This window comes from Emys orbicularis, chromosome 16, assembly GCF_028017835.1.
Source record: "Emys orbicularis isolate rEmyOrb1 chromosome 16, rEmyOrb1.hap1, whole genome shotgun sequence".
Classification (NCBI taxonomy): Eukaryota; Metazoa; Chordata; order Testudines; family Emydidae; genus Emys; species Emys orbicularis.
This window is the reverse complement of record NC_088698.1, coordinates 26633950-26646231: the sequence shown is the minus strand read 5'-3', so window position 1 is coordinate 26646231 and position 12282 is coordinate 26633950. Positions and strand designations below refer to the sequence as shown.

The 12282-nt window shown below is 43.2% G+C and overlaps 1 protein-coding gene across 1 annotated transcript in view; it reads left to right on the top strand.

Moving 5' to 3' along the window:
* KDM2B (lysine demethylase 2B) overlaps positions 1 to 12282 on the top strand; it is a 170767-nt gene that overhangs the window by 56791 nt on the left and 101694 nt on the right. Inside the window, exons 7-8 of the mRNA XM_065418043.1 lie at positions 6651 to 6744; positions 7636 to 7789. Coding sequence (XP_065274115.1) covers positions 6651 to 6744; positions 7636 to 7789 — 248 coding nt within the window. The remainder of the gene's footprint in view (positions 1 to 6650; positions 6745 to 7635; positions 7790 to 12282) is intronic.

Below are 12282 nucleotides of genomic sequence, written 5' to 3'. Positions count from 1 at the left end.
AAAGGCCCTTATTATCAGTATTTGCCAGGGTAGAATGGGCTGGTTGTTGCACATTGGCAATTTGGCACATTCCCTCGGGACTGCTATTTTAGGCACATTTCTTTTTTTGAAAGGACTTATTTGGTTCTTACAGCTCAATGGTAACCTTTTAAATGTATATCAAGTATAAGCTGTGGTGCTGAGGTCTACAGGCAGCCTGAATTTATAGCGCTGAGGTATGTCTACACAGCAAAGAAAAACCTGCAGCTGGCCTGAGCCTGGAAGTCTACACAGCAATGAAACAGCCCCACAGCCCAAGTCAGCTGGCACAAGCCAGCCGCAGGTTTTTCTTTGCTGTGTAGACGCACCTTCGAGGCATGAACTTCTCCAGTTCCTCTGTCTGGGCTGTTAACACCAAAATCTTACGGTGTACATTTAAATGACTATTTCCTTACTAGTCACAGCACACAAGAAGAGGAATAATCATACTGTGAAGATTCGCACAATCCACTGTGAGCAGCATTTCATTTTGACATCATGTGTGGGTGGAGTTTGGATTGGTGGCAGTGCTTGGGAAAGTACCTCTATTTATTAATTTCCAATCTGAGCTGTGGGTATGTGTGTCCAGAAAGTCTGACTCTGCAGTTGCTTTACAAAATATGGGGGTCAACCTAGGCACATCCAGAAAATACAGGCTTTCTCTTGTTATCCCCATTTTGTTTTTGTCTGTCTGAGGGCTAGTCTACACTTACCGGGTAGTTCGACGGCTGCGGATCGAAGTTCCGAGTTCGATTTATCGCGTCTGGTGTGGACGCGATAAATCGAACCAGGAAGTGATCCCCGTCGACTGCGGTACTCCAGCTAGACGAGAGGAGTACCGCGAAGTCGACGGGGGAGCCTGCCTGCCGCGTGTGGACCGCGTCTGAACCGCGGTAAGTTCGAAGTAAGGTATGTCGAATTCAGCTACGTTATTCACGTAGCTGAATTTGCGTACCTTACTTCGACTTGGGGGGTAAGTGTAGACCAAGCCTGAGATAGATCATTAGCTCTTCAGGGCAGGGATCTCATCTTTTAAGTGCTCTTAAGTACCTTCTGTGTATACCATACTTAATGAATAATTGGCCAAGCTTATCAGGCCACACTCTCAACTTGATGGCATTTCTCTGTCTATTATGTGATAACTTTTGAATGCCACATTTGATCAATTCCAAAATTGCACAGAATGTTCTAGGCGTTAGTGGCTATTGATTTTGGGGAACACCAAAAGGGAGAAAATGGGGGACACATGTATCTCCTGCCATCCTGTTAGCACAGCCACAGCTTCCAGCACCTCTGCAGTTGTCTGTAATCAAACACCTTGTTGATAGCACCTGTTATCGCTTTCCAATATGACAATACCACCATCTTATCTCTGCCAGTCCTCCCAAATGAGTTTAACATGTTGACAGCTTGAATGACTAATTTTCCAGACAAATAATAATGGGGGAGGGAAGGGGAGGCATGCACACAGGCCCTGGGGTGGGGGGAGATTGCAGGACCTTGGTCTGGAGGGGAGAGGGAATAGGGGTACACAGAACCCCTGTCGGAGCGGGGTTTGAGGGACTCTGGTATGGGGGGAGATGGGCATGTGGAACCCACACAGAGACCTTGGCTTTGGGGGACAGGAGGGACACAGCCCCAGGCATGAAGGAGGGGTGAAAGGGAGAGTTGCAGGGAATTCCTGAAATAGAGTGGAATGGGAGGGTGGCAGACAGGGAACTTGTGGAGTGGAAGGAAGGGATGCAAGGAGACACGGGTGTGTGCAATGAACAGCCTTCAGAAGCTATGAGGTGTGGAACCTCCTAATTATTAATGGTCTTGCTATAAGTGGTGCTTTGTTTTGATTGGATTTAGAAGAAAGCTTGGCTGTCTTCTATAGGAAAAGCTGGTTGCGGTGGATCTAGCTGCTCTGTTCCTGACTTGTGTAGTATGATAGGAAAGAGAATTAATGTCTATCGAAAACAATGTCCTGGATGGCCCACTGTCCTGATAATGGTAAATGTTACTGATCTTGCACATCCTGCCCAACAGGAGGTATGCATGCATCCTACCATGTAGGAGAGTCTGGTTAGGTTTCCTGGTGGGATCCCTTATTAAGGCCTTGGCTACACTCGCGGATTCACAGCGCTGCCGCGGCAGTGCTGTGAAGCGCGAGTGTAGTCGCGCCACCAGCGCTGCGAGAGCTCTCTCGCAGCGCTGCAAGTACTCCACCTCTCCGATGGGAATAGCTTGCAGCGCTGCGAGGGAGCGTGCAGCGCTGCAGGCGCTGATTACACTGGCGTTTTACAGCGCTGCACTCGCTGCGCTCAGGGGGGGTGTTTTTTCACACCCCTGAGCGCAGCAAGTGCAGCACTGTGAATTGCCAGTGTAGCCAAGGCCTAATAGCTAGATTTCGGGAGCGCTAAGTATGCTGGTGAGCTGGGTTCAGTTCTCCCTTCTTGCTTCTTGGAACCACTGTGCAGCCTGAATTTTATGTCCTACTTACAAACTAATGTCTTATTTGGTCCAAATGAAGGGAAAGGTGGGCTGCAGTACATGAAGAATTCAGCTTTGCGGGACTTGAAGCAGTGCTTAGAAGGGAGACCCTTGAGGGAGCTGTGTAGCTGTTCTCTTGGGGCACAGGGATAGCCACTGCCATGTGGGGCCTTTTAGTGCACTGGTGTTGAGGGTGGGGTGGAGTACAGGAAAGCAAAAGGGGCTGGGAGTGCTGGTTCCATGTCTCCTGCGTGACAATGGTTTCTTTTGTCTTGTGGTGTAATTTGTGGCTTTCAGTTACAGGGAGTTAGTGTCACTCAGTGGGTCAGGCAGTTATTGACGATTCTCCTAAAGGTACCTATTGTTTCCTGTTGTTTTCTACCATGTCACATTTTCAGATGCACTAAGTAAAGGCTACAGTAAGAAGGGGAGATGTCAGGAGCTGTGCGTTTAGGATCCACCATGAGCTTTGGCAGCAAGAGTCAGCTCCCTTGGAAGTATCAGTGTAATTATTAATGGGCTGTGTGTGTGAGCTACCTCGTTTAGGAAAGACATTACTGTTAACAAATAAACCAACTGCCTCTCTTATCCCCCCCCCCCCCCCACGAATGCCTTGTGCCTCACAGAACACAGAGCACCAGCCACTGCTTGTTTAAAAAAAAAATCCAACAAATAAACAGAAAGCTATGGCCTGCTTCTGCTCTTTGGTTTGGCACTTGTAGTTGGCTCATGGTTTTGTGGTATTCGGTTTCAGGCTTAGGGATTTCAACCAGCCGGGGTTTGCTCCTGGGAGGAAGGAAGAGTGAGCTATACTTTTCTCATTGGCCCGAACAAAAACAGAAGCATCTGCTGGGGTTTGGGAGTGGTTTATGGGCTGAGCTTAGTGGCAGGGGAGTCCTTGTAATGCCAGAGGGAATAGAGCCGTGTGCTGTGCTGTACTTATAACGAGAGAAAAGGAAGGAACTGAGCTCAGGGTAATGAACTTGTGTGTGTGTGTTTGCTTGTGTGTTTGCCTCCCTGAGTTTCTATGCATGTGCCTCTGCATCTCTCTGTTCTCAAGTGTGTTTGTAACTCAGTGTTTGTTTCTGCCTTTGTTTCTCTGCATGGGAGCGTCTCGTGTCGCTGGTGGGCTTGAAGCTGTGAATGTGGATTTGTGTGTCTGCACATGGTATCTGTGTTTGCTTTGAATCTGTCTACATGTTGTCCCTGTGTTTGCGTAAGGGTTTTTCTCCATTAGTGCTGTTTCTGTATTTGTTGTTCTGTTTGCTTGTGAGTTTGTGGGTCTCTGTATGTTGTCTCAATGGGTACTACATTTCCCCAGATCTTTTCAGAAAGAAAAATATAATAGTGCATCAACTAACTGTTGAACAGTTTCAGGATACCAGAGAGAGCACAAAATAAACTCTAGCAGGGAAGGGAGGCTTTTAAAAAAACTAGATTATAAGCAGCTGCATATTTTAAAAACCCAACCAGGGGTGTGTAGTGAGATAAAGTTGAGTCTGCAGGGACTGGAAATTACAGTACTTGTGAAGAAACAAAGCTTGATTGTTTGTGCTTGTATTGGGTGTGTGTGTGTAACTCTGACAAGATTCTATCTCTCTATGTCCTACTTGAAAGTGCGTTCCTACATGCACATTACCTGCTCTGGCCCAGAATGCTTAAGGCAGAGACTAGAGCTGTAACTGAAAGAAGCAGAGTAGATGTTGTTTCTAGTTTCCTTTCATCGCGGACATTTTGTTGTGGAAAAACCTAAAAACTTGAGCTCTCTCTAACCAAATTAGGAGCCGTTAGTGTTGAGAAGCTGCCAGCTGAGGTTAGAGTGGTGTCTGTGTAAGATTAGCTGTAGCATGGAGCTGTGCTGAGGAGACCATGTGACTGCAGTGTACATTGGAAGAGGAAGCTGTAGAGGTCAATGCAAAGGCATTGTGCCAGAGTCTGGCAACAAGGGAGATTGCTGTATGGCGGCAGATCGCTTTTCAGACTCCTAACGCTTTCATTAACTGTTTGGTGTTGGACAGAAGCATCCCTGTTAGATTAACAACAGAAATTTAAGGATGGAATAACTCGTTTGTGATTGGTTTCAGTTGTGGATGGAAAGAAAAACTGATCTTTCCAAATGCTTTGTAGGTTTTATTAACCACCGCTTGTGGATCTTTCACTGAATCAACCTTTCTTGGGAATGGAAATTATTCTGTTTAGAGGAGTTTCAAGACAACATGCTATTAAAAGAAAAAAAGTCGAATGTTTCCAGCTATCTCTGCATCAGTGTGTTCTCAGTTGCAAAGCTCATTTTGAGCATTTTGTGGTTTAACTGGAAATTTAATTTATATATTTTTTTCCACCTTCAATACAAAGAGACAGACAGCCTCAAGTTGCAGGTTGAAGGTTATTAAAAAAACCCAAAACAAATAAAAGCCCAAGAAGTATAGAGAAGGCCATTTGCAACAATCCAAAGAATCTGGCTATCGACTGGCAATCCTAGGTGGGCAGTATTGCCTTGGACAATTTGTTTTAATTTGGTATGTTTGTAATTGATTTTGTGGAGACTGAAAATAATGGAGTCTATAATAATTTGTTTTTGATTTAAAAATTCTGTTCTTCCAATGTTTGTCAAGACCTCCTTTGAATTGATATATTCACAGGTTATTTTTGTTTTATTAGCAATTATTCTACATCTGACTTTCTGCAGGCTGGTATAAAGAAAGGAAACTTCCTTTATAAGCTTCTTCTTTGTTTTTAATTTCCATCTGACGTGTAGTCAGCAGCATCCTGGGAGAGGAGAATAAAAGGAGAGATTTAAAAAAAATGTATTTGGGAATGAAGGACTCATATTTTGAAATGGAGCATATTTGGAGTCTAGACAGCTTCTTGGCTAGCTGTGATTTTTTGAAGTATCTGAAATACTCCAAGGGTGGAAAAATCTCTATCCCTGCTTCAAAATGCTGCTGAAATTCCAGAGTGGGTAAGAGGAAAGCATTATTATTGTACAAGGAGAGGTTTTAATTGTGAGACGAAGGCACAGGACTTTTTTGAAGCACACAAACTGACTGTCTTCATGACAGCATTGCGTATCATTCTGTCAACTCCAGCACTGGATGGGGTTGCTAGGCAGCAGGCTCTTATGTATCCAACGTCTCTCTGATTTGCTAGCCTTCTGCAGACACATGGTAAGGTCCTTTCTAGCCTATCATCTAGAGGGACTTTTGCACGCCGTCTGCATACCGCTGAGATTCTGTACCTGAATGTGATGAGAAAAAGACACAGTTAAATGAAACCTTTTTTGACCACTTTCTGATATTGTTTCCACAACTAAAAAAAAAAAAAAAAAAAAGCCATGAAAGGGCGACTGGAACAAGGAAAAGAGGTTAGTGGGTTAAGTGGTGTGTGTTTTCTGCATTTGCAAAAGGTGCCTGTTGTGAGAAGGGCGGCTGTAATTCGGCCATTAGTTACAGATGGTGGCTGAAGGCTAGAGATTCATGCAGTGAGCTGAGAGCCGTTGTATACCTTTGCAGCAATGTTGACATTAAACTGCTCTGAAAAAATAGATCTAGAGGGCACAAAATACAGTGATCTGGTACTTTGGAATACTGCAAACTGATGCCTTCAATTATTCCGCACAGATATGCTTGGAAATGGGAATGAAAACAGTTTATTTGTCAAATGAAGCTTCACTCTGTCCCCTGCAAAAGTTGCAGTGGTAGTAGTTAGGTAATTGATGTCCAATGGGATTTATATCCAGATGAGATTTTTCAAAACTTTGTTCTTTGAATCAGTCAACACACAACTTTTGGTGAAGGTTATGGCTTTTAGTAATGGAGGAGATCACACCTGGAGTAGAGAATGGTGTGGTGATTATTTTTGACCAACTTAAGTTTAACATTTTCCAAGCCTTTTATAACTGATAGCTTTCTCTCCAGACAACTGAATAACATACAGAATTATAGGCATGTTTTTCCCAACAGAAGTCCAATTATAGTCCTGTTTTTGTCCTATTAAGATGACTAAATGAGGTGTCTGTAGAGAGATAACAGCTTTATTGGTTTGAGATCTCTACATATGCAGCTTCACTGCAAATTAATAAATAAACAGTGTTGTTTTCAGACTGCTCATTGTAACTCTTGATGTTTGTATTCCCCCCACCCAAATGTGCTTTTCAGGTACTGTTTGATGAGCGTGAAAGGATGCTTCACTGATTTTCACATTGATTTTGGTGGCACTTCAGTGTGGTATCACGTTTTCCGAGGAGGGAAGGTAAGTAGACTTGACAGTGTAACATCTTTATTTTGGGGGATTTCTTGTGAGGCCTGCTCTGCTCTTTTGTTCGTTTGTTTGTTTTACTTTTGCTTGTAAGTGATCAAACTATAAATCTTTTGGCCTGGCTGATGAACTTGGAGTTTTGCTAAACAGGGGAGACAACCCTTCAGTCTGTGAAACAAATACATTGAATATTCCAGGGCACCAAAATATCAGAAAAGTTTGATATGAAAAAGCTTATTTTATGCTTCTGTGTACTGGAAGTGTCGTGTAGCATGTAACTGGCCATATACCACAGCTGCGTCCATGTGTCCATATCACATCTCCTTAGGTTGCCAGAATCTCTGAGCCTCTTCTTAGTTTTCAGGATCCTTTAAGCATGTGCATGAATATGCACGGGCACACACACTCATTCAAAAACAGAAGTACTCGAATATGCAGCATAGATAGCTATATCCACATTCTTCTAGGTATACTGGTTTAGATATAACTAGTCATATCTGAGATTTCAGTGGAGATAGGTGCTATGTGTATTGAAGTAAGTGCAGCAAATAGAACATCTCTGTGCTCCTGATAGTGTTCATCTACATATCTAATTGAGATGAAAGTAATATTATATTCCAAGCTTGTGTAGTATATTAAGCTCTTAGTGGACTCCAGTTTACAGAGATGATGTTTTGTAGAAGCAGTATGACAATTATGAGTAATCTTGCTGCTATAATCTGCTAGGGACCTCTGTGTACAGCACATGGAAAATTTATACTTTATGTTGAAAATACATTTGTTTATGTATGTTCACTTCATTGCCACCCTTTAACTTTGCTGAAAGTGCTAGCTCTTTATTTTCATTGCTTGTTTGTAAGAGTTAAACTTTTGTTTTATTTTTAGATCTTCTGGCTGATTCCGCCTACTCTGCAGAATCTAGAACTTTATGAAGAATGGGTTCTGTCAGGAAAGCAAAGTGATATCTTTCTGGGAGACAGGGTGGAACTATGCCAAAGAATTGAGTTGAAACAAGGCTATACGTTTTTTATTCCTTCAGGTAACTGTTAATAACTGTGACTATTGTCGGAATCATTAGAATCATTATGTTTAATAACAGTTCCTATCCATAATATAAAAACATCTCATCTAAACCTCCTTTTGGTTCTTTTGTTGGCCATCTCAGCAGGAAGGCTAGGGATTGAATGACTTAATCCCGTAGAGAGGTCCCATAAGGACATGCATGAAGCACATTGGTGAGGAAGTGTGTTGTACCTGGTCTGTGGATAAAAAGAGGGCTTTGGTGTGTAGCACTGTCAATCCAGCATTCTCATCAGCACTGAATTTATTGTAAACATCTGTAAAAAAGTCACAATGAATTATTTTTGTCTGCCTGTTTGGAAAAATACATTTTTCTTCTTGTTGTGAGATATTACTGCTCTTAAATATCTCCTGCATCCAGTCTATGATCTTTTTCCAGGCAGGTTTCACTTTCAGTTTAATAATCCTCAACCAGCCTCTCAGTCTCTACGTATAGCCAGAACTCAGATGGGGCTTGATTCCTTGAGACACATTGTAGTTGGGATTCTCTCATAGGGGGAGGGCAGGCAGTATCTACACCACTGCCCTCCCTCATGGGTTGTGTCTGGGAAGGGCAGCTTTAATCTCTTCAGGAGCCCAGTCAATGTGCTGAATCTACACATCTTCCAAGTAGCATGGCCACACCTCCTCCTTGAACACACAGCCCATTTGGGGGGCTTCAGTGCCTGGCTCAGGGCCCCCTGGCAGAGCAGAGGTGGTGGGTGCTTTTCTGCTGATGGGGAAGCCTTAACCCTGGCTTATGCCAGCTGAATTCTGAATCAGGCCAGTGGTGCTCCTCACATTAGAGTACTGTATGTCATGCTTTCTTCTCTTTGGCTATAGCGGTGCTGAGAGTTTGTTTACAGTGGCATAACAATGCTACCTGCCTGTAGCAGATCTCGCAAGGTAAATATTGGCAGCCTTCCTACTTGATGGCAATGGAAGTTGCTTTGGAAAGAGGATCAGGTTTAAATCATGGAGACAGGAACAGTGCAGGGACTTCAATAGACAGTCAGGGGATCTTTCTTGATAACGAGGGAGCAGTGTTTGTGTCAGCTGTGAAGGCTTTGCTGCTTTGGTTGCAATTTGGCAAGGATTGTAGACTAAGGTGACAGGCAAAATGACTGTGGGTGTGGGGTAATGAATCCATTAAAGGAATTAGGTCTTCCTTTGAAGGGGGTCAGAATGTGCTATTACTATTTGAATTGAATGTTTGAATGTGCCTATGCTGTTTGCATTGATCCTGTTAGTACCTTTACTACTTATCTTCACTCCCTCCTGGACAACCTCCTACTAATAAGTCTTCTTGCGTGTTAGTTTAGTGATACTCAGCAGATGAAATGAAGCAAATTGTGTCCTCCTATTGGGAGCCTAAATAAGGGACAATGTAATATGGTGGAAGAAGAGGGGTCAATCCAGATATACATATCTATATTTAATATAGTTGCTGCTTTCCTGAGAAAGGCCAATGTGCAGAAATGCTCGTGCCTCAACCATTTCAGGCTCCATACTGTTTATAAACGGCTGTCCCAAAACACTTATGAATAATTACCCCAGAACATTAAGCATGAACTCCTCAAAGTTTTTACAGCGAGAATGTTTGTGTTGGAAAGTTTATCGGCAAATTCCTTATTTCATTTATGCTGAAGGGATGGATTAGCTGAGGAAAAGAGACTATTTTTAGGTTTCTATTACATACTGAAAGGCCCTATCAAAAAAGACACAGGCATGGTCTAGTGGATTGAGCACAGCCCTGGAGACCAGGAACTTTTGTGCATTTATCCTGGCAGTGACACTGACTGTTTCCTGTGGCTTTAGTCAAATCCCCTAACCTCTTTGCTTTGGTTTAATCTCATAGTGTTTTTGAGCATTAATTAGTTAATGTTTGTAATGCACTTTGTAAGAACTAAGTATTAAATTATTATTTATTTATTTATTTATAGTGTTCCTGTTGTCATACCTGGTGCCTATTAAACAACCATGTATAATCCAGAATTGGTATAGATGAAACCCACCCAGCCTGTATTTATTCATGAGACAAGTGCTCTCTGGTTACAAATACAAACTAAGACGATGTAGAATAAACAAATGCATCTTGCACGGTTTCCCAGTAATTCCCAATCTTGGATGGATTGTGGATGGAGGAAATTCTACAGCTAAGGGCCCTCCCCTAAGAATGCCATGCTGCCCACTCCTGGAGTTTAGCCTTACAATAAGTAAAGTATACAGGTGGAATGCAACAGCTGTGATAGAGCATATGAGGAGAGTCTGTCCCAGGCCACTTATGGCTTTAGAGATGATAACAAACACCTGAATTGCACCTGGAAACAGGCCAGGAGCTAGTAGAGCATTGTGTTATGTGTTTGTATTGGCCTGCTCCACTTGAGAAGCAGGAGGACACATTTTGCACTAGCTGAATCTTCCAAGTGCTCTTTGAGGGTAATTCTAAGAGCACATTATGTATCCCAGCCTGAAGATGACAAAGGCATGGAAGGCTGTAGTGAGGTGTGCATCAGAGATGTAAGGTAACAGATTCCTGGATGATAAAAGGCCCTTCTGGCCTCTGATAATCAGATAATCAGCAATGGATCACATAAAACCCTGAGACTGTACATGACTTGGACAAGGGTGGTGGTAACCTTTACTGGAGGGAGCAGTTAGAATCCTCATCAGTGTTTCAAGGTATTTTTCTGTGCCCAGCATTATCACCGTAATCTTTTCTGGATTGGGTTTAAACCATGTGGCTTTCATCCAGGGCCCTAACTCAGCAAAGCACAGAAAGACTGCAGGATCATGACTAAGTATCATCAACATACTGGTGTCACTGTAGCCAAGACATGTCTTACTTAGCAGACTCACCCTAAATGTGTATGTATGTCTGCACTGCAGCTGGGAGGTGTAATTCCCAACCCAGGTAGATGTACACGTGGAAGCTCTGCTCGAGTTAGCACCTAAAAAAGTAGTCTGGCTACAGCAGCACAGATGGTGGCATGGGCTAGTCACTTGAATATGTACTCAAGGGTCGTGTGGGATTGTACTTGGTTGGCTAGCCCAAGCTGCTGCCTGTGCTGCCACAACCACAATGTTCATTTTAGGCTCTAGCTATAGCATGCCCTAAATGGGAGGGGACAACAAGACTGACCCCTGTGGGACACTGTACATGAAAGTCCTTGAGGAAGATTAACAGTGCCTCTTACAGCAATCTAGGGCCTCCCCAAAGAAATGACGGGAGCCATTATAAAATGGTCCCAGTCCACCTCTACCAGTTCCCATTGATGAGTTGGTGACACTTCATGATCAACAGTATCCGCATATGTCTACACTACCAAAAAAACCACCTGACTTGGGCTTGAGCTACAGGGCTAAAACGGCAGCGTAGATGTTCCTGCTCGCATTGGAGTCTGAGACCCATCCCCCTCACTGGTTTCAGAGTCTGGGCTCCAGCCCAAGCGGGAAAATCTGCACTGTTGTTTTTAGCTCCATAGTCAGAGACCCATAAGCCCAAGTCAGTTGATCCAGGCTCTGAGAGTCGCTGCTGTGGGGCTTTATTTTTTTACCCAGTGCTGTAAGACCTAATAAAATTAGTAAGGAACCTGGCCTCTGTCCATTAATAAAATGGAGATAATCAGTCCACTGTCAGTATTTAACAGATAATAATAACCAAAGAAATAGTTCAGTCTCTGCAGTCCCAGGTCTAAAGCTAGATTGATAGGGTTCCAGGACAATAGAGAAATCTAGGTGAAGCTGGAGTTGGTTTGTCAATAACCTTCTCCCAAAATGGAAGGTTCAAGATTGGTGTGACTGCCACCATCAAGAGATGGTTTCTTCTGTAGAGGCCTAGCCACCACTTGCTTTAGGATGGTCGGCAACTTGCCCTCATGGAAGAAGGCAGTCATAATTTCCATTAATAATGGCCCTAGTGTCACCCCACTGGCTTTTAATAGCCATAAGGGACAATGTTCTGTCTTGCATGTGGCTAAGGCGCCAGCACACCCTGAACCTCCATCAGCTAGATTGGATGAAATTTAGCCAGGTAAGAGGGTATGTTTCGTGGGTCTTGCTTTGATATTGAGTCCACAAACTGCCACATATCTGATTGATCTTATCTTTAAAGTAATGGGAAATTCTTCATAACGAGAGAGAGTTCATTCTATTTCCATTTGGAGGCAATCACAAGGCTGCTCACCACACTGAACATTTTTGCTACTCTAAACTCTACAAAGATTATATGGGGGAGGAAAAGCCTTAAGATGATGATGATGCCTCTCAGCCTGCATCATAGCCATGAAATAGAAAAAAATGATCTCTGTCAGATTGTCCATGGACTCGCTAGAGATCTTAGGCAAGTTATGTAGCTTTTTTTGTGCCTTTATTTCCCAGCTGAGAGAGTTGTTCTGAGATTCAATTAATATTTGTAAGGGGCTTTGAGATCTTTTGGATGGTCTTGAAGGGCAATATATTAGTGGTTAACTG